This window comes from Colossoma macropomum, unplaced genomic scaffold, assembly GCF_904425465.1.
Source record: "Colossoma macropomum unplaced genomic scaffold, Colossoma_macropomum, whole genome shotgun sequence".
Lineage (NCBI taxonomy): Eukaryota > Metazoa > Chordata > Actinopteri > Characiformes > Serrasalmidae > Colossoma > Colossoma macropomum.
Window position 1 is genome coordinate 1,123,371 of NW_023494809.1, and position 22,164 is coordinate 1,145,534.

Below are 22,164 nucleotides of genomic sequence, written 5' to 3' on the forward strand. Positions count from 1 at the left end.
CAACAACAACTGACTCCACGGTAAACCAACTGACTCAGTGGTAAATGGTTCAACCAGCACAATGGTAAAGCAACTCACTCAAGAGTGCTCTGTTCTGTTAAGCAAGTGTGAAAGTAGATCCCCAGCAACCAACACCGTCAACTATTTCCTATCCCAACACACCTGATCCAACTCATCAAAAATCATACATGAATAAATAATTATGAATAATTATTAGAGTCAAATCTAATGTATCTTCAGTGGTTACCATTCCCAATGACAACATACACTGTGCTTTTTTTGTTTTTTTTTACCCTCATAAAGCACACCTGACTCAATTTTGCTGGGTTAGTTGTCCCCCATTAAAGAAAATACACAAATCTACACAGCGTGGCGTCTCCTGGACTGAGATTGGAAACCACTGCCCCTATGAGGTTACAGCACAATAGGTCACTCAGTCCCCTCACAACGCAAAGAGCTGAATTGTCTATTGGCAGTAGAACTCCAGACATTCGTCTTCCTCTCTGACTTCTTCAGACCTCAGATCAATACCCATTAGGCTGACTCAAGAGGCCGCGCATCGACAGATTCCTCGACCATTAGTTTTGCACCACTATGAATTTTATCCACTTTACCTGAACTATGACTCCACGCTTGCCACTCTCCACTGCTCATGCTGGAGTGGGCGGAACAGTGGGAGGCTTATCTGCTAGCCGCTACAGATGTGTGGGTGTCGTTGGTGTCAGTGAAGGTTAAAGTGAAGGGGTATATGTTGGTGCACTTGCCTGTATAGGTGGATTTTTGTAATATATACTGGATGTGAGTGTGGGCGGAGGGATGTGTGTGCGCTTTCAAGCAATCGCTGAGGCTCCAGTGTTAAAATGCAACAGAGGAAAGTGCTGATTCAGATGGAGCAGCGGAGATAACAGACAGGGACTGATCTTACCTCGTCTCCAGTCAGGTAGTATGCAGATAGCAGGCCGCCGACGTATCTGATATTCACCTCAAACAGAGACGCCTCTCCATTCTGCAGGACAGACAACAAAAACACTGTTAAAGGGGCCACTTTCTACACTCTTTGAGCGCTTTTATGCACCAAAAAACAGTTTTACGTGAGCACTGAATGGGCTGTTTTTGTGCCGTTAAGAGTGATCTATGTAAATGACCTCTGTTCTGATTGGCTGCCCTGTATTACATCTTGTCCAAAAGGCAGTCCAGGCTGAAATATAAGAAACAAACAATTAAACATCATTTAGGACAAAATGGTGCTTGGAGAGTTTGTATGGTGCGATATGCGGCGCCTGCTGAACAGAACTCCTACAAAAGACTTTCCCTGACTGTGACTGGTCCACATCTTGTCACATGGTTGCCTGCTTCACTGCATGGAGCCTCTAGCAATGATAAGATAAAAGCAAGTTTTTCATCCACCATTTTTTAGCAAAAAGCAAAAAACACTTCAATGGAAAATGCCAAAATTCATAAAAACACCCAAATATCATGATACACTCTACACATTTTTGACAAGGACCACAAGCACAGCGCAAAGTAGGCGGATGTGGGTGGGCGTGGCATGTGCACTGTTAGAAATAAAGGTTCTGTTCAGGTACATTTTTCGTTCATCAAGGTACAAACAGTGTAAATGTTCCCTCAAAGGTACAACAATGGTTTTAAGGTTAGGGTTAGCCTGGAGACGAGACGGGGTGTGTGGAGTCAGTACATCTTAGAAAATATAATTTCAATGGATTATGATTCAGTTATGACTAAAGGTACTCAGATGTACCCTTGAGGGAACCACCCCAGTGACAACAGGGGCACTGCCCCCATGACAGTTTAGTACCTTTATTTCTGAGTGCGGTTGATATTAAATCAAATCAGATCACGTTTATTGTCACATCACATCTACACAGGTGCGAAGGTGAGTGAAAATCTTAGGTGTGTAACCCCTTTATAGTACTTAAATACAAAAGTAAATAAAAGTCCACAAAATATATACATTAGACTCTATATATACACATTATTATACACCAATATTGCACCATTTCCAATGTACAGTTTTTGTAACAGTAATATAGGTTGTGAAACGAAAGCTATGAACTGTACAGTTGTACACATTTCCATATATGCAATTAGTGAGTCTGAGGTGGATAAATGAGATGCAGGGTACACAGGGGATAGAATATTGATATGTATATTCCAGATTATATAAGATATGGATAGAAGATGTCAATCAATATGTGCAGGCACAGAACTGCTAGATTGAAATGGACATGAGTGGGCAAAACCTGTTGCTAATGGGCAAGAATCACACTAGATTTTGCAGGCGCAGGCAGACGTGATTAGCGGTTGAATCAGGCGGGTGTTAATGATCAGACCTCTACTGAGACATGCACCCCATATATTTACAGCAGTGTGTTCAGCATTTGGTTTGATTTTGGTTAGTCCTTAAAGTTTGGACTGAAAAACAAAACCTCACCCGCTCCTTTTGGACATGTGGATCCTTTGGAAGCAGCAATGATCTATTTGCTTACTGCCAGCCATGAACAGTACAACGTTTAATCGATTTCCAACATCTTCCACTCCAGTAACTACAGACTGTTTGCAGGAACAACACTCCACATCACCGAATGGGCTGGGCTAAACTGCTGTCGGCCAAACGGACATCATATGTAAAGATGTTCACGGTTGTGACATCACAACCTTGATGTCAGCACTACGGTTCGCTTGACCCTCAGCCCCTCCGAGGACTCATCTAACCAACTTCACTAGAGCTAATACAGCAATGTTGCGTCCCTTAAGATGCTGGGCACTCCACTGAGTGGGGAAACTTTGAGGCGAAGCTGACGAGGGGATGAAATTAAGTACTAAACAAATACTTCCCCAAAGCACAGCCACTATAAATATCTAAAGACCAATACTCATTCCAATACATACAGTAATGTGCTGCATGGTATACTGAGTCCCTCAAGAATCTAATGGGCTTTTTCAGCAGTTAATAGCCGCTGATAGCAGTAGCACTGATAGGTTCTGCGAATCCTATGTGAACGGCAAAGTTGTTCTTCTCCAAATGATGTTTTTGAAGCGCAGCCATGGCCTTTGGCTCCCCGAGGGAGGACGACTGTATGGAGAGCGATTTCTCTCAGCAGAGTTAAAGCGGCTCCTCCTGCAGGCTGGAGTTGTGAAGCTGGTCAGAAGCAGCAGGAGATCAGTGGGTTAGTGAGTTCCATTAGATAATATCTCCCAGCTGTCCGCTCCAGAGGTGCTGCCGGTCAGAACACCATCGATCCGCACAGGCAAACTAATAATGAGGAAGTACTGTGCCTTCGCACTTTATTATGCTCAGTAAAGAGTAAACAGCATACCGAGGGGGAAACATTTGTCCCTGGACGTTTTTTTCCTCCAAAATGATTCGATTACTAAAATAATCACTGCTGTAAGAACATTTCATGCCTGGAATGGTCACTTCATAGCAGGGAGAAAAACGTTCTTAACTTAAAAATATAATTTCCCACTGTGGCTTGCGCTCGTCCCCCGGGCCCTAATGACGACTGCGAGAGCCGGCAGGGCCCAGAGTTAACCCTGAGCAAGGACGAAGCCCCACAAGGACGATGGGGAGAGGAGAACCGCGAGTGAGTCAGGGGCGACACGTGAGTGTCCTGCAGTGTAGCCACTTTAATTTGCCTCACATTCCTTGGCTGTCTTCGGGGTATAAGCCCCGCCGGCTCTCGCAGCTGTCATCAGGGCCCAGGAGACACAGCCACGTTACCCAAAATGTAGTCAAGACATGTTTGGTGTCGAAAGTTTGCTTCTTTACCTTTAGCACCGAAGCTAATATAACAAAAGGTAGAGATTTTGGGTGACAGCAATTATTTATTTGCTACTAAAACTGGATGATAATGTGAATTTAGACAAATGATTATCATTTCCAGAATTATCTGGACAAGCTTGTCTATTTTGCTTTCTATCAGAGAGGACATCTCATGTACCGCAGCTTCTCTGTTTTGTTTGCATATTCCCCAGCATTCTTTGCCAGACTGGAAAGCTATGTGTAATCTTTCCCAGTTCAAAGCATGTGTATGAGTAGTTAATTAGTTGATTGATTATCTGTCTGTATGAAGTCTTTTCTATTGTGCATGTTTTCGCTGCAAAAAATGATCTTGGCAAGTGAAATCATCTTTAGTTTAGCCGATACATTAAATATGTCACAATTTGACATTGTTAAAAATATTATACAATTATTTTACTCACACTTTTTTCATGCTGTACATCTATTTTCAGGTGAAAGGATCTCACTATATTGGCCTATTTTAAGCACATTTCTTGAGCATATTTCTCCAGCAGCGCTCTTCAGACGCATTTCCTTGTGACAATCATCCATACTGCTATTTTATACTATTTTTTCATCAGTGATGACAAGTCTAATACCAATAGCAAATAGTTTTGCATGAGAAGTGCAGTGAGCTGGTCAAAACAGGTTAAAAAAAGGTTACAAAAAGATGCTAAATGCTAATCCTAGTTACTACACATTCTTTAGGCTATAAGGATCAATGGACTTAGGAGTTTGAATTGATTAATTAGATAAATGATGCTTAAAGTCTTTGCTGTATCTTAGCTAATCATTTGTTGCCAACTGCAGTTGCATCGTCCTTCAGTGAACCCATGAAACGTGGTCACTCTGCGGACATCTTCACTTCACTCTAAGAGCAAAGTTATCATAATCACCACCCATAAATTTGGGGCCCTTATTCTGTTTTCATGGAATTACGGATGGTTTTGTGGAATTCACATGTGAAAATGGAACTTCCCTAAATGTGGAATCAGATGGAATTTTGACATTTATTTAAATTGAAATGGCTATAAAAAATAAATGACTCGGCTTCACAGGACTCGGAGGAAGCCTGTGTTAGCCTTCGCCCTCCTAGTGCTGGTGATATGTGGTATCATGTGACTCGGGGAGTCCAAACTAGCCGGTGGAATTGGAGACGACTACATTGGGGAGAAAATTGGGAAAAAAACATAAATAAATAAAAAAATAAATGAAAGAACAAATGCAGTGAATGAAATAAATGATGCAGTCATATTTTCTCTATGTGAAATTTTGATCTAATTAGAAGTAAAAGCATTTTAAAGGGGAAATTTAGAATGGAATTTGAAGGAAAAACTGATATAATTCCAGCACTGGACTGGTAATATTAATTAAATTTTCCCATTCATCACTGAAAATGTGTATTCCTATATGTGCATTCTTAATAATAATAATAATCTTAATAATCTCTTATAAAAGACATCACCGCTGGCCGAGCGCTCCTATCGGACCGTCTTCATTTAGACGCCTCTAATCTTATCTTAACTCATTAGATGGAGTCAAATCCTCTGCCGGGCCCATTTCTCAAAGCCTCGGCCGGGCTTGTGAGCAAAGAGTGTGATATACAGTAGAGAGCAGATTTAAGACGAGATGAGTTAATTGCCTCGAGAGTCCCTGAGGAGACGCAATATGTCACCGTAATTGCCATCACTCCAGTTTGCCAAGGGTTGAGACGAGATGGTGCTTATTGACTCCCAGCCACTTGGAGGAGGAAGTGAGCATCCCGGGAGCTGATGATAAGGGAATTATATCACGGGGCTGCGGAGGGGGCCCCGCTCCATCATCCATCACACTGTCTCTGTTTGGGCGAGAGCGAGTTTGTCTTTTTTCGCAGCATGTTCGTATTGAGATGGAGGACAAAAGCCTGTATGCTGTACATGGAGAACAACTCCAGAGCTTAAAGCTTAAAAGCCACATATTCTCCATTTCTTTCCTGTGTTTTATTTTTGTTCCCTCAAATCCACATAATGTTTATGTGGGTTTATGCAGCAAAACAGTCATAATTGATTTTTACATAATCGGTTCCTAGCCTCTCTTTATCCCTTAGAACTAAACAGGCTATTTCTGTTGCTGTGCCTTTAAGACTGATATATGTAAATCAGCTCTGTTCTGAATGGCTGCCCTGTTTTGTGCCTCATTCAATCAAGCATTCCAGGCTGGAATGTAAACTGTTAAGTTCAGACTGAAATCAACCGAGATATGAGAAAAAACAAACTTTAGAAGCTGCAATGATCCACTTCCCTCCCAATGCATTCACATTACCGGGTTGAAGTGGCACAAATCTGATTTTCTGCCCTAATATGACACAGATCTGATGTTTTCAGGGCTGTGTGGACACACAAATCTGATCTTTTCAAATCCGACCTGAGCCACCTTCATATGTGGTCCTAGATTGGATACGTTCCTGATTCGACCTTAATGTGACGCTCAGATCGGAATTCATGTGCTTTTTCTCCACTGCGCTGCGCCATCATTCAGCGTTACCATGGCAACAGCGCTGAACAGAAGTTAAGGCCTGTAAACGGTGGAAAAGCAACACATCTCACCTTTTTCTCCTTCGTCTCGCTCTAATAATGAAGCTGAGAGCTGATCAGAGTTAATTATCTTCTCAGCGAAGCTCGTTCTGCTCGTTAGTTTTGTGCTGATGATGCACGTGATTCATTCATGTGACGTTACTGAGTAGGATGAGCTCATGAGGGTCATTTCAGGACGCCGGTTCGTCACATTAGTGACAGATTCGAGTCACTTACCTAAACGAGTGTGAACCATCGAATCAGAGAGATCGGATTTGAGCAATGAGGCTTGTAATGTGAACGTAGCAGGTCAGATTTAAAAAGATCAGATTTGTGCGTCCACACAGCTCTGAAAACATTAGATCTGAGTCTCATTAGGGCAAAAAATCTGATTTGTGCCACTTCAGCCTGGTAATGTGAACGTAGGCTTTCAGACTGTTAGCCCAAATCCAATTTTTGGCATATCCAGATTGTATCCAGATTGTTTTTGATAGTCTGGACAGCAAAAAACACATGAAATCTTATTTTTGCAAATCGGATCCAAACCACATATAGAGGTGGTTTGAAATGCAATTCCAATCAGATTTTTACAGATGCTTCTCAGTCTGGATGCTCAGATTGGATTTCACAGCGTCTTTTGCGTCACTCGCAACACAACAAACAATGACGATGCCAAATCCAGAGTGCCAGAAATGCTGGGATTGGAAGAGCGCCAAAGATTCATGCCTATGTCAGAGAATTTTTAAAAGGTTGGAGAGAGATATGATGCACCTCCATCTCTCCTGCATCCGTGTTTGAAATCTGCATCACCAGCACAGCTACATAGTTACTGACGCCTACATCGTTACCACGACAACCCATAGAAACAGGCTGGCAAGCTTGCTCTAATTCCGAACAGTTGAGAGCTAATTATCTTCGCAATGAAGGCTTGTTCTGCGGGGTAGTTAGTTTGTAGTTCATGACACAAGTGATTCATCTGCGTGATTGATTAGGCCAATGCTCATGCAGGTCGTTTCAGGACTCGTTTACATTAACGACAGATTTAAGTCACTTACCTACATGAATGTGAACCACACAAGTTAGAAAGATCAGATCTGTGCAAGAAATCAGAAGCAATAAGGCTTTTAATGTGAACATAGCCTAAATCATTTTTCCACATTTTTGTCCACTTCAGACTGTCTGCAGGAACAACACTGCACATCACTTCAGCAGGAATGGGAGGAGCTAAACTGCTGTAAACTGAATGGACGAGGTTAAACTGCTGAAATCTGAATGGGAATGTGTTTCAGCTTTATTTTGTAGCGTAATCTCTTACTGTTATGTCTGCAGAGTCTAATACTGTTTTAAAGCAAGCTGCATTAATACCTTAAAGAGAAATTGCATTCAGGGTGGTTTGGTGTGAAATGGTTCAGATTTCTTTACAGTGGTGGTGATAGAAACCAGAGGTTGCCATGACTACAACACGAATATATATAAATATTTTATTTACTATCCAAAACCACCAGTGAACCTACATGAGTCTTCTACACAAATTTTATATGGAATGTTGATGATGGTAAAATAGTGATAGACTTAGAAAAATAAGTTTTCTTTGGGGACTATTTTGTTTCACAATGTCCTGCATGTATCCTTCCACCATGAGGATCTCTACAAAGGTAACGTAAAGGAAGAATGGATTCGATGTTTTAAAATAAGTCAGAATGCTCTAATCCAAATAAACACAGTTTACGTAAATGTGTGCATGTATACAGACTGTGCCTGTGTGCTTACATGCAAGCTTTTGTGTTTGTGTGTGTGAGCAACGCTGTGTTTTTCTCCTGTTTTTGCTCCTCTCATTTCTCCAACGGTGCTCTAATTAGAACACAATGCAAGGCTGTCAGCCCAAATGCAAGCAGCTCCATCATATTCCTGCACAGCAAGCAGCACACAGACACAATAAGCAGGTAGAAAAACCCTCACCGTCCCTCCACAGCTTCCACGGCAAACACATGCATGGGACAACACACACAATACAGAATATAATAGCATAATAAAAGCACAATAATACAGCAAAGCAGATCATTACTTCAACATATAAACAGCTATATATACAGATACAGGACTGCGCACAAGAGACCACCCTTTCTTTATTTAACTTCCAGTCAGAGCGGGCATTACGTGCTTCACTTTTCAGCTTAAAGGAAAAAGCAGAAAACATATTTAATAAAAAAATACACTGAATAATTTCATTTTTTCCAGTGTTTAGTGCAGGCATGTCAAACTGGGGACCTTCTGAGCCAAAGTGCTGTGGAAACCAGCCTTTACTCGTATCTGACAGTTTGAATTCAGTTCATGAAGGTCTTGCTAATTAGCTGATGAGGTGAATCAGGTGGGTTTAATGAGGCAGTGTGCTGAAGTCTGTCGTGTTTTGGCCCACGAGGACTGGAGCCTGACACATGTGGTTTAGTGTGTCCAATCTTTAGCTTTATTCCAGCTTCCATTCTTTTCAGGAGACTCACTTTCAGCTCCTCAAAGAATCTGCAGACACACCTCCAAAGTTCAGTCTTAGAAGCTGGTTGATCATTTTCTGAAGTAATCAAACACATTCAGTGGTGTTGAGGTCTGGACTCTGGGGTGGTCAGTCCATTGTTCAGCTTCTTTGTGTTATAAGCACATCTTGATGTTCTCAGTGATGTGAAATCAAGCACGTAAAGATGAGAGGCTTTAGTTCAAGCTATGAAGCGTGATAAGCACATGTATTTTGCATTAAAGCCTATCAAATGTTTATTCTTCTTCTTATTAATAGTAGTAGTAGGAATGATAGTAGTATTATTAGTAGCATTATTATTATCCAGCTTTCAATCAATAACACTGTAGGTGGGGCTCCTGAAGTTTTGAATGGGTGTCCTTGAAATGTCAAACTTATTTTGACCAATCCAGTAAGGCTATGGGCAGGGCACTGAGATAGAAGCATTCCTCTCAGTTGAGGTCATGTTACACATGCGCAGAATTCACATTTAAGCTTTTTAGCAGCAAATAAAGAAGTTAAAATGTTGATTCCAATAATCGACAGTTTGCTAGATATCAGAAAAATTATCGCCCGGGCCGATAATCAGTCGACCCCCAATCAGTACTCAGTTTGGGTGTTTCTGCTTTTTTAGTTTTTTGGAAAGTGTGCTATTTCTGTCTCTATAAAATGATAAAATAAATCTATACGAACATATCAATGCTGTCAGAGCAAAATCTCTTATCTCCAAAATGACAACTTTACAGTAGAGGCAAAAAACCTTCTTGACTTTGAATGGAAGTCAATGGAACCAGATTTTTTTTTCTAAGTAATTCTGGGCAATTTCTACTGGCCCATTCCTTATAAATTTTAACAGAATGTAGAGGCGCTGGTGGTTTCAAATTCTGTAAAAAGGAAAAATGAACACTAACTTTTGCTCCTCACAACTATAGCAAAACAAGTACACATCTTGAGTTTACACCTTTTAACAATGTGATGTGAGTCTGGTTCACATTTAACACTCCTTCCCTCTCTGTTTGTATTTAGTCTCGGGGACACGCAGGTTTATTTTTACAGGAGTTCGAAGCTGCGCTTTAGATAAGGCTGAGAAAGCCAAGCATGTGATAGCGGCTAATGTGTGCTCTGTCAATGCTAATGACCCCAAATTAGCATTTTAATTGTGTTACCTTGTACTCTTGTGACAACACTCATACAAGAATGAAGTGTGGATGCAAACTGCTGTTAAGAGGGAGGGAAGAAAAGAACAACAGGGCAAGATAATGAATAAAACTGCTAAGGCTAAAAATACTACAAGCTGTTAGCTTGCGGGCGTTCGGATTCACAGGCGTGCTGCGGTGCTGTTTTGTGGCTTGTCTGTTGGTAATCGTTCAATAATACATGGCACAGATGTCGATAATGTGATGCCCAGTTTGGTTTGGAAGAGAAGCCTGCTGCTGGCATCTGTGCTGTGTACTCATGAGTTAACGAGATTACTAACGAGGGTAGCGGGCACACCATCGGCCCGCTTGAGTGTTCGGAGCAAAGCTAGCGCAAAACACTCCAGCAAGGCTTGGCGCACGGCCTTACTACTCTACTGTGCTTTCAAGTGTGGAACAAACATAGCTTAAAAGGAATACCCCTGATAGCAAGAGGATAGTGGACCACTGTTGGCCCACTGATGGCAAAGCTGGCTGTCCACTGGCGTTTTGGTCAGCGGTTTCTGTGCGGTCCACTGGTGGTTAAGCAGAGAATTCGACAAAATTCCACGTATTATCACTCATTTTCCACTCACAGTCAAATTTACACATTTCTCCTTCCTTCCTTCCTTTAGTTATACTTTGTAGATTTGTTTAGTAAATAATTTTAATCCAGTTCTAGTCATTGTTATTTTTCTCACATTTGTTTGTAACATTTGTCTACATTTATTTTCTAAAATAAAAGTCTGTGCATTTAAAATCTATTTGAGGAGATTAAAAACTAGTTAAAGCTTGTATGCAGGACAGTAATCTGGGTGGTCTGAGGGGGGACCAGCAATGGCAAACAGTCAGCGGGGTGCCCACCTTATCAGGCCAGTGGACTGATATATGCTCGATATCTGGGACTACACTCAAAAAATGCTAATGTGGCTAACATTAGCACAGTAAGCAATGTTCTTTTCACTTTGCAGAAAAAATGTAATTAAAAGCTCCATCATGACTTCTACACTGTGTTAGAGACGTATTTAAAATAATATTTCACAAAAATACTAACGATGCTAACCGTTTTTAGTGCAGGATTCATTTAACTCTTCATTTAACAGTGGCTATAGCCAAGTGTTGTGATACTTTTAGAAAAAAAGCTTCTTCAGGACTTTCTCACTGTGTTAGACTCATCTGTAAACAATGCTAATGTGGCTAACATTAGCACAGTTAGCATTTTTCAAAGGGAAGAATTCTTTTCACTTTGAAGAAAGAGTGTTGATAAAAGCTCCATCATGACTTCTACACTGTGTTAGAGACGTATTTAACAGAATATTTCACACAAAAACCCGTATACAGTCTCCACTGGCGCTGATAACACCAGCTAGTGCTGAGACACTTTAAGGTTAATGTTGAGGGAAGTTCTATCATTGTGTTAAATATAGCTTCACAAGATTACTTGACAAAAATGCTAATATGGTTAACAATTTCAAATATTGCTAATATCTTAATAATTTTTCCCCATATGCAGTCTTAGCTAACAGTGGCTAGCCAAGTGTTGTGATACTTTTAGAAAAAAAAAGCTTCTTCAGGACTTCCTCACTGTTACACTCATCTGTAAACTATGATAAAGTGGCTAACATTAGTACTGTTAGCCTTTTGTCAGAGAGAATAAAGAAAAAGTGTAAATAAAAGCTCTGTCATGACTTCTACACTGTGTTAGAGATGTATTTAAAGGGATATTTCACAAAAATACTAATGATGCTGACCATTTTTAGCATTTTTACGGGAAAGGATTCACTTAACTTCCATATACAGTCTCCACTGGCACTGATAACACTGGCTAGTGCTGAGACACTTCAAGGAGAAACTGTTGAGGGAAGCTCTATCATTGTGTTGGATATAGCTTTACAAGATTACTTGACTAACACAGTGAGGAAGTCCTGAAGGAGCTTTATCACCATTTTTTTGCTGAAAGTGTCACAACACTTGGCTAGCCAGTGTTAGCTACGACTGCATATGGGACAAATGCTAATAATATGTGAAACTGTTTGCTATATTAGCATTTTTCCCCATATGCAGTCATAGCTAACACTGGCTAGCCAAGTGTTGTGACACTTTCAGCGAAGAAATGGTGATAAAGCTCCTTCAGCTCCTTCACTGTGTTAGTCTCCTCTGTAAACAATGCTAATGTGTCTAATAATTCATACGTTAGCAGTTTTGAAGGGAAGGATTCCTTTAAACGCAACTTGACTCGCTTGACAAGTGTTGAAAAAGACTCTCAGGACTTTTTATAATGTGTTAGATACAAATATTTAAAGAGATACTTGACAAACAAATGCTAATGAGGCTAACAAATGATAATGTCAAACATTATTAGCATTTCTGAGGAGAAGGATTCCTTTAAGTAGAAAAGACCTAAAATGTTCTCTCATGACTCACAATGTGTTGCCCTGCTGAACAAAAACCATTAAAACTTTCTTTCCTGGGGGTGTATAATAGTCATTAATGGTATTCTGTGTTTTCCTGGTGGGTTGATGTCACAGTGCACAGGACTCTAATGGTTTAACTGGTGTTCTGGTACTAATACCAGATGCATTTGATGGTTTCCTAATGGGATCTAAAAGTGTTTTACAGGAAATTATTGTTCTCTAATGATAACCATTCCCATTAGCGTTTTAGCAGCACCGTTAAAAATATAGAAATAATAGACTTCGAGAATAATGTTGTATTTTCTAAAATAAAATCGTAATCTTCTGAGAAGAAAGTCACAACATTTCGAGAATAAAGTCGTAGAATTATGACATTAAAGTGAAATATAACCAGGAAAAAAATGTTGTAGCCAAAGGTTTTGCAAATGGAAGGTAGAAACTTCCTCATGTTCAAATGAGGGACATTGAGGAGTTGGTAAAGTTAAACTTTCATATCGATTCACCCCTAAAGAAACACTCAGTCTCCCTGTCTCTCCTGCATATCAGCACCAGAGTGTTATCAGCTGAAACAGCTGAGCAAGAAACCGTGTTTACCTAGAATAAAGAGCCAGACGGACTCGGAGGAAACTGTCTGTCTGTGTTGTTGAAGGAGAATCGCAGGCAGGGTCGTCTACACGGCTATCGGTGGTAACATCTCTGTGCCATTCAAAGAGGGCATAAAGTTTCACAGGAGACGATTAATGAGAATGATAATCAAAATGAGTGGAACTGCGTCTTCGTTGTCACCAGTACAGTAAACGAGGCCCCAACACGTTACAGCAGAGCCCCTACAGTTAGCCCACTGTATCCTCGAACCTCGAAAATTCTTGAAAATACACCTTTATTCTGTAAATATTACGATTTTATTCTACAAAATACACCTTTATTCTGTAAATATTACGATTTTATTCTACAAAATACACCTTCATTCTCAAAATATTACGACTTTATTCTCGAAATATTACGACTTTATTCTTGAAATAGTATGATTTAATTCTAAATAAAAAACACTTATTTTTCAAATATTACAACTTTATTCTCAAAATATTACGACGTTATTCTTGAAATATTACTGTTTTATTCTCAAAATATTACGGCTTTATTCTCAAATTATTACAATTTTATAAAAAAAAAACACCTTTATTCTCAAAATATTACAACTTTATCTTTGAAATATTATTGTTTTATTCTCAAAATATTATGGCTTTATTCTCAAATTATTACGGTTTTATTTTAAAAAATACAACTTTATTCTCAAAATATTACGACTTATTCTCAAAGTCTATTTTTTTTCCTTTTTTTTTTTTAGTGGCCCTAAAACGCTGTCATACTCATTAGAAAGCAAAATCATCAGAATATAATCCTAATGGCTCTAATGGTCTTTTGTCAGCAGGGTAGACACACATTTAAAGAAATATGTTAACAAACTTGCTAATGTGGCTAACAATTTTCTAAATTATTAGTCGTTTTTGAAGGGAATGATTACTTTAACTGCCATGTTACAATCATGTACTGATTAGTCAGTGGTCTCAAGTTTTCAGGAAAGCTCCTTCAGTACTTTGGCAATAGTTAAGGAAAAAATGCTCATTTTATTTTATTTATTTATTTTATTTTCTACTCTTTTTCTCTTTGTTGAGCTTATTATTTCTCAAATTTACTCTATATGTATTAACTTTCAGTTAAAGTTGTGTGCGAAAGGTGCTATAAAACCTCATCTACATGGCTAACAATAGCATTCATGCAGTTTCCGCTAACACTGAACAGCCAAGTGTTAAGAAACCTTGAGAAAAGCTCTTTCAGGGCCCCCATTATTCGAAGCAGTCTAAAGGGCGATATGGCGCTCTCACTCAACCTGAAACAAAAACCCCAGCATAACTGAATATTGCTGAAAAGAATTACACAAATCGAGCTAAACCTCAGTCATTAGCCCTGATTGATTATGAAAAGGCCCACTGAGAGCTGATACTGGGCTCACGCCTCATCCAAGCGTTCCTTTAACACTCCCAGCCACCCATAACACACGAAGCGAGCTGCTTTTAATGCACCGTAATAGCTAGTATGATTAGCAGCCGAGCTGAGAGATCTCTGTTGTTTCATCAGGGTTTTAATTAGCATGGAAGCTCCACGTTTGGCCTGTTTGTGAGCAGCGGCTGTTAGAAAAAGTACACAACCATGGAGTCACCTTCAGAGTCTGCTGCGTTTTTCAAGCTTGATGCCGCAGAACCATTTTCAAGGGCTTTGGGTTCATATTCATATTACAGTGTTCAGTGTAAACATTATAGTTAGGAGACTAAAAGGTTGGCTAGCTTCAATATAAAGGCTGCCTGAGCCATAGAGCGACTGGCTGTGTAGCTCAAGGGCAGTTTGTCCACTGATGTTGAATATAAAACTGTCTCTCCATCGTCTCTCCAGCTTCATGGTAGGAGTGATAGCATATTGCTTAGTGCAGTGGAACAGATATCAAAATCTGAGAGAAAAGCTCTTTTTTGAAAAGGTATCATTTGGAAAAAACATGCTGACATTTATGTGTAAAAGCTGCTGCTAAACCCAGCATGAAGGATTAAGTCTTTTTTTTTCAGCAGTCTACACGGTGCTATTTTCAAGGAGTACACGATGGTTCCCACGGTACGAGCTCTGAAACATCCCTGGTTGGTTTAAAACATCACTTTTGATGGAGTTTTCGGTTAAGGTCAGTAAAAGCAAAGGATACTCACAGCTCAACCACTTCTAGGTCTACAATATCAACTGATGCTTCAGGATTTACCTCAGCACAGAAAGTGGTGCTACGGCTTTCATGAACGAGTTCATGAACAAACTTGAAGTTGGCTTGACAAAGACATTGCTATGAAATCCCAAGTGGTTGCTAAGGTGATGCTAAGCTGTTGCTATGGTATCGCAGGAAGTTTGGTAAGGTGATGCTAGGCCTTTGCTATGTTATTCTAGGTGGTAGCTAAGGTGTTGCTAAGCTCTTGCTATGGTATCCTAGGTGGTTTGCTAAGGTAATGCTTGGCCTTTGCTATGTTATCCCAGATGGTTGCTAAGGTGTTGCTAAGCTATTGCTATAGAATTGCAGGCAGTTGTTAAGTCGTTGTTAAGCTGTTGCTATGTTATCCCAGATGGTTACTAAAGTGTTGTTAGGCCGTTGCTATGGTATCCCAGGTAGTTGCTGAGGTGTTGTTAGGATGTTATTACAATATCTGTTTATGCATTCATGATTCTGTATATAATAATTGTCTTCATTAAAGAACCTCTAAAGAACCACTCTTTTAAGGGTGTTGACCAGCTTGACACGACAAAGGCGAATTAGCCCCCATGCTAATGTCGGCTCGATTACATGATATAAAAGCTACACCCGATCCATCCTAACAGTGTGATCTTTCACATATGTACAAAATAAATATCATCTGAGATGTAATATATACTGCGCTTTGACTAAAACTGAGTCCTATATTTTCTCATTTGGTTGAATATGGTTTTTACCAACGCTCAACCTAGCAACAGTAGCTACGAAAGATTTTGCCTGTGGGCGGAGTCTGGGTAGATCAGCTGACCTACAGTCCCAACGAACAAACGCTCAGTACACAAACACAAACGCTCAGTGAAAGAGATGTAAATTACCTCTCTCTTTACCTGTCAGCACAAGTCCAGCAACCTGAACGCTTTTCAGCCATTTAAAAGACAAGTTGCATAATTAAAGACGGGCCCACCAGAGCGATTATGTTCAATTACAACCAACTGTCCTCCTCTCCATCTCTCCATCTTTTTCTCTCTCTGCCTGCCAACCCGCACACAGAAGCTGCATCGACTCATTACCCACACAGAGTCTCTCCCAAACTAATCCGATCTGCACAAACACACAAAAGAACCATCAGAAAGTAAAGAGAGTGAAGTTTGTTATCTGTTCTCATTCATTGTACAGTTTCATTTACCACTTTCTAGCCTCAGCTGCTATTAGCACAGCTGCATACTACATTAAAAGTGCTAAGGCGGCTTAAAGTGACGCAACACCATCGTCAGGAGGTCATGAGTTTGACATCCAGTGATGCCACAGCCCTCCATGTCTGGGAGTCCAAGAGAGCATAACGGTTCTCTCTCTCTCTCTCTCTCTTTATGAGCAAGTAGGATGACCCCAGGGCCACTGTTGACCAGACACTGTGGTCCATTTTCAGCACAGCAGAGACACTGACATGGTAGTGTGTGTGGTGCTGCTGTTTCTAATGACGTGGCCAGCGAGTGGAAGTACAATGTAGGTGTTTCTGATAAAGTGGCCAGCTACTGGAAAGTACAAGGTAGGTGTTTCTAATGAAGTGACCAGCTAGAGGAAATACAAAGGTAGGTGTTTCTAATAAAGTGTCCAGTTAGTGAAAACACAAGGTAGGTGTTTCGAATAAAGTGACCAGCTATTGGAAGTAAAAGGTAGGTGTTTCTAATGAAGTGACCAGCTAGAGGAAATACAAGGTAGGTGTTTCTAATAAAGTGGCCATTCAGTGAAAACACAAGGTAGATGTTTCTAATAAAGTGGCCAATTAGTGGAAGCACAAGGTAGGTGTTTCTAATAAACTGGACAGTTACTGGAAGTACAAGGTGGGTGTTTTTAATAAAGTGGCCAGTTAGTGGAAACACAAGGAGGTGTTTCTGATAAAGTGGCCAGTTAATGAAAACACAAGGTTGGTGTTTCTAATAAAGAGGCCACTTAATTAAAGCACAAGGTTGGTGTTTCTGATAAAGAGGCCACTTAATTAAAGCACAAGGTTGGTGTTTCTGATAAAGAGGCCACTTAATTAAAGTACAAGGTTGGTGTTTCTAATAAAGTGGCCAGTGAGTGAAAGTACAACATAGGTCTTTAATAAAGTGGACGGTGGGTGTATACAGGGGGTGGACACACTCAGGCCGGATCATTTTGAACATTTATAATGTCATTTAATTTCAAGCCTGCTTCATCAATCATTTATTCACACTATTAAAGTGAATCATTCCAGGCGAGAAATGCAAACCTATTCAAAGTATGAATAATTAATTCACTGACCAAAAAAGCAATAAATCAGGGAAATATGTATGAGGGAACATAAACATCTTTGACTTCGCTCAGATTAAGTTTGCGTCAGGGTAACTGTGTTATCTGAGCGTCGGCTTTAATAGAAAATCAGTCAAAAGGTTTTAGGGGACATGAAAGAACACCGAACACACACAGATTCACGTGCTGCTGCTGCTGCTTGGCTAAATGAACAGCTGCCTCCTTTCCTGTAGGCTCAGAGATGAAGAGGAAGAAGAAGCATCTCTCCGTCTGTGTGAGCAAAGCCACTGGGACCGCTACACTGATGAAGATTCACTCCAACCACGGCCAAGAAGACCCTCAAACACGCTCATTATCCGCCCTTGTAAATCCATCTAAGAGTTTTTTTAAGGCAAATTAATTTTGAGCGGAACGTTTAGCTCCACAGCTTTCAATCAGAAAGCATTTCTGACTGATACAGTGAATATTGTAATTAGGGTCTAACTGATATTTCGGTTGAAGGTTGGCGCGCAGACTGCTGGTCACCATAGCAACGCAGACAACGGTCTCGTCTAGCTAGTAGCTAATGAAACAGCAAAGAGATTTAAGACAAACATTAATCATTTGAAGACAAATGGACTTATTTGCATTTATAATCATTCCAGCTGGTTTCCTGATACATTTAATCTGCAACGAGAAACTGTCAAACACTAAAAAGTGGTGAAGCTTCACCAGCTTCTTGTTCAAATTGTCTCGTTTCACCTTAAATGGTACAGCAGTTACATTCTGGCGCCTCAGGCACCATTTAAGGTGGAACGGGAAAATTCGAACTAGAAGCTGGAGAATGAGAAGCAACTTCAGCCTCGTAAAAAGTCGAACGTTGTGAGACATTTTACAAGAAACTGTTCTACTCTTGTGAAAAAGTTTCCTGCTGGAGATGTGAGAAAAGCAGCTGTAGCTGAGCTAAAGCTTAAAGCAGAGCAAAGTAAGTCTGGGTTTTCATTTATATTATATTATGTGTGTATATATGTATATATATATACATATATACCTCTTGTCCTCTTACAAACTGGTCAATAATTGATTATAATTGATTATAACGTTCCAAAATCTGTCAATCTGCAGCTCACAAAGCACTGATCAATATTATATCCCTAATATCCACTACCAAGATATACTGCACTGTGAAATACAGTTGTATGCAAAAGTTTGGGCACCCCTGGCCAAATTACTTATTTTGTAGCTTTTTGAAGTGTAAAGCAGTGAACACAACCTCTGCAGTTAACTATTTAAAAAGTATCATACTTCTGTAAATGTTAATGCACAACTACTTTATAATTGACATAAAGCATAGAAAAAAACTAAAACAGTGATTGTGGCAGGTGCAAAAGTCTCAGAACTTATTTAACTCATTAGGCCTGGTCAAATCTGAAAGTCAGTCAAGAAACTGAGATGGCAAAGAGGCCGGCTTCAACATGACAATGAACCAAAACGTCTCAAAATCCACCTTAAGCTGCGTCATAATAGCTGAAGCTTCTGTTACGGCCCTCACAGTCCCTGACTCGAGCATCATTAAAATCTGCAGCTAGATTAGAATAATACTGAGCTACAAGCATTCAGTCAGGAAGAAAATTGGGTGAAAACTCCTAAAACAAAAACAGAAAGACTCCTGGCTGGCTACAAAACGTGTCTACATGCTTTAATATCTGCCAAAGGTGGTGTAAGCACTGACTTGGCAGGGTCTCCAAACTTTCAGATTTTTTTATATTTAATGTAATCTAAAGTAACTGAGCATCGACATGTGCAGAAACATTTTGCAAACTGTTTGTGGGTGAGATTATATTTCAAAAAGGATATGTAATTTGGCCGGGGGTGCCAAAACGTTTGCACACATTTGTAGATCTATTCAATAAAATGATGACAGACAGACGAACAGACAGATGGGGATATAAAGAGCTGGTGAGAGTGAATAAGAACAAAATAACAAATAAAAACAAACCAAACGCTCTCTTTCTTTCTCTACTCGCCGTCCAGCTGAGCGAAGGAGAAACTCAGTAGGAAATAAAACAGCAAAAGAAAAGCAGCGAAAAAGGCTGAGCTCCCACAGCACCATAGCAACCAAGAGCTGCTTCAGGGGAGAAAGAGAGAGAGATGGAGTAGTGTGACAGTGTGGATGTGATGATGAGAAACAGCCTGTAGGACTTCATTAATGGAGTTCCATTAGCTCTGCTGGACCCAATATGGGCTGAAGGACCACCAAAGAGGAAGAGACCACTTATCCTGCACACACACATACCAGTTTGTTTTATACCATCAGAACATTTTTTATATATATATATATATATATATATATATATATATATACACACTTGTGCTGTTAATGGATTAATCTTTGACTCTCATGCTGCTCACATGGACCACCATCATGGTACTGATGAAGTAAGACCCTGTTTTCTGTTTAAACTGAGGGGCTGACACCTTATGTTCTTAACTAGAACTAGGCTGGTCATCTAGCTAACAGCCTAAACACCTCCATCATTAATATCACAGGCTTGAATTAAAGTACTTACAGTATGATTAATTGTAAAACAGCAGTATGGAAGTCTGAAAATGTCACTTGAATGTCTGACACACTTCAAATGTTCGTATTTCAGTCAGAAGTCGCGTCAAACACAGGCTGAATCCCAAACGGCTCCGTACTCCCTAAACAGTGTTCTAGCTATGAAAGTTTAGAAATTCTATCCTCTACAGTCAAACAGTGCATCATTTACTGAGTGTGGATGTGTCTGAGTCCCAAATGACTGTTTCTTAGCTGTATTATTCACTGTTGGGCTGCAGGATCCAGTATTTAAATTCCTATGTAGTGCACTATGTAGGGAGCAGGGAGCCATTTGAGATTCAGCCCCAGCACGAGAAGAGGGCGCCACTGGATTGGTGCTAAATAAGACTCATGGTGGTAATTTGGTGACCAAAAAGTACTTATAAAGCGAAGGTTTTGTATTTAACAGAGCTGTGTTATCATATGCTCACTGTTATACGACAAAAAGTTTAAAAATTCATGAAATGACCACAATATACAGCGATGGGTGACTGAACATTCTCCTCATTCAGCGGCCCATGGTTGCCTGGCTGCGATACTGCATTCTAAATGAACTACATTTCTTGGCGGAATACTTGTTTATGTCGATTATGATTAATAATAACAAATTATTTCCTGAAAAACTGTGTATTCTATGTGTTTATATGTGTGTGCATAATAACAATGATACGTCCCATATATCTATCTATGTATCTTTATATCTATATCTATGTATAAATGTATACATATATATAGTAAGTGAACGTAGAACATAGCAAACATAACTGGATTTGCTCTTTCAAAATCAAGCTTTGAAAGAAAACAATTTACATTGAGAGAGAGAGAGAGAGAGAGACAGAGAGAGAGAGTCAGTAAATGAAAAGGATCAGGTCCTCTGAATGACACTCCTTGAGAATAGAGGAGAGGCTACACGCTGCCTGAAATGGAGAAAAAGCTCAGATCTATTCGTGGAACTATCTGGAAAGCCAGTAATCTGATCCACCCTTATTCCTTTCTTATTTTTCAGTCTGAGGCTGAAGGAGCTCTGTTAGCAGTGCAGAGGGAAGGAGATTGAATCGGTCAGTGGAACGACACTGACATACTGTTATCTACAAAAGTGGACAAAAGCAGTTTGCATAGCTAAAACAGTAGCAGCCTGAATTCTGCCCTTAGTTCTGTTCATGTTTATAAATAACAGTGTGTCATACAGTGTCAGAAACCACACAATCAAGTCTATAATCAATAATGATTAAACACTTCTGCCTACAACGCAAACAGTCATTCAGAGTGGTTTGGTGTGAAATGCTCTGTTCTAGATAAACTTACTGAGTCAGGCAGTGGTGGTTCACAGTGGTGGTGATAGGAACCAGACGTCCACCTCTGAAATCTCCCCCGCAAAAAAATCCTACATGAAATGGTTATGAATTCACTGCCTGAAGTCTGAGATATTGATTTATGATAGTTATGAAAAGATTTTGGCCTAAACATGCATTTTAAATCCATTCTCGGTGGAGGGATACATGCAGGGCGCTTTGACGCGAAATAGTCCCAAAATAAATCTGAATTTTTTCAGATTTATCACTATTTTACCATCATCAACATTCCATATAAACTCAGAAGACTCGTGTAGGTTCACTGGTGGTTTTGGATAGTAAATAAAATGGCTATATCTGTGTTGTAGTCATAGCGACCCCTGGTTCCTGTCACCACCACTGTAAAGAAATCTGAACCATCTCACAACAAACCACTCTCAATCACTCTGTTTACATCTCAAACGCTGAATTATGCAGAAATTTTAAAAATCAGTGGACTTCCCCTTTAATATGCAAAGCTGATGATGGAAAAAATACACGTTTTTAGAGACCGTTTTGCTTCACGATACCTTGAATGTAGCGCAAAACTTTATCTACAATCATCATAATACAATGTCTCAGTCATCAGGCAGTGAATTCATAACCATGTCATGTAGTAACTTTCTGTAAGGGATCTTTTAAAGGTGGACGTCTGGTTCCTATGACCACCACTGTGAACAATTCTGACTCTCTATGAGCCTTTTCACATCAAACCACTCTAATTGACTCTGTTTACATCTTAATGACTGAATT

At 39.9% G+C, this 22,164-nt stretch overlaps 1 protein-coding gene across 2 annotated transcripts in view; it reads right to left on the minus strand.

Annotated features, from left to right (window-relative positions):
• LOC118799029 (mannosyl-oligosaccharide 1,2-alpha-mannosidase IA) overlaps window positions 1-22,164 on the minus strand; it is a 321,766-nt gene that overhangs the window by 88,041 nt on the left and 211,561 nt on the right. For both annotated transcript variants that reach the window (XM_036558708.1, XM_036558710.1), the window contains exon 4: window positions 926-1,006. In XM_036558708.1, the coding sequence (XP_036414601.1) occupies window positions 926-1,006 (81 nt within the window). The remainder of the gene's footprint in view (window positions 1-925; window positions 1,007-22,164) is intronic.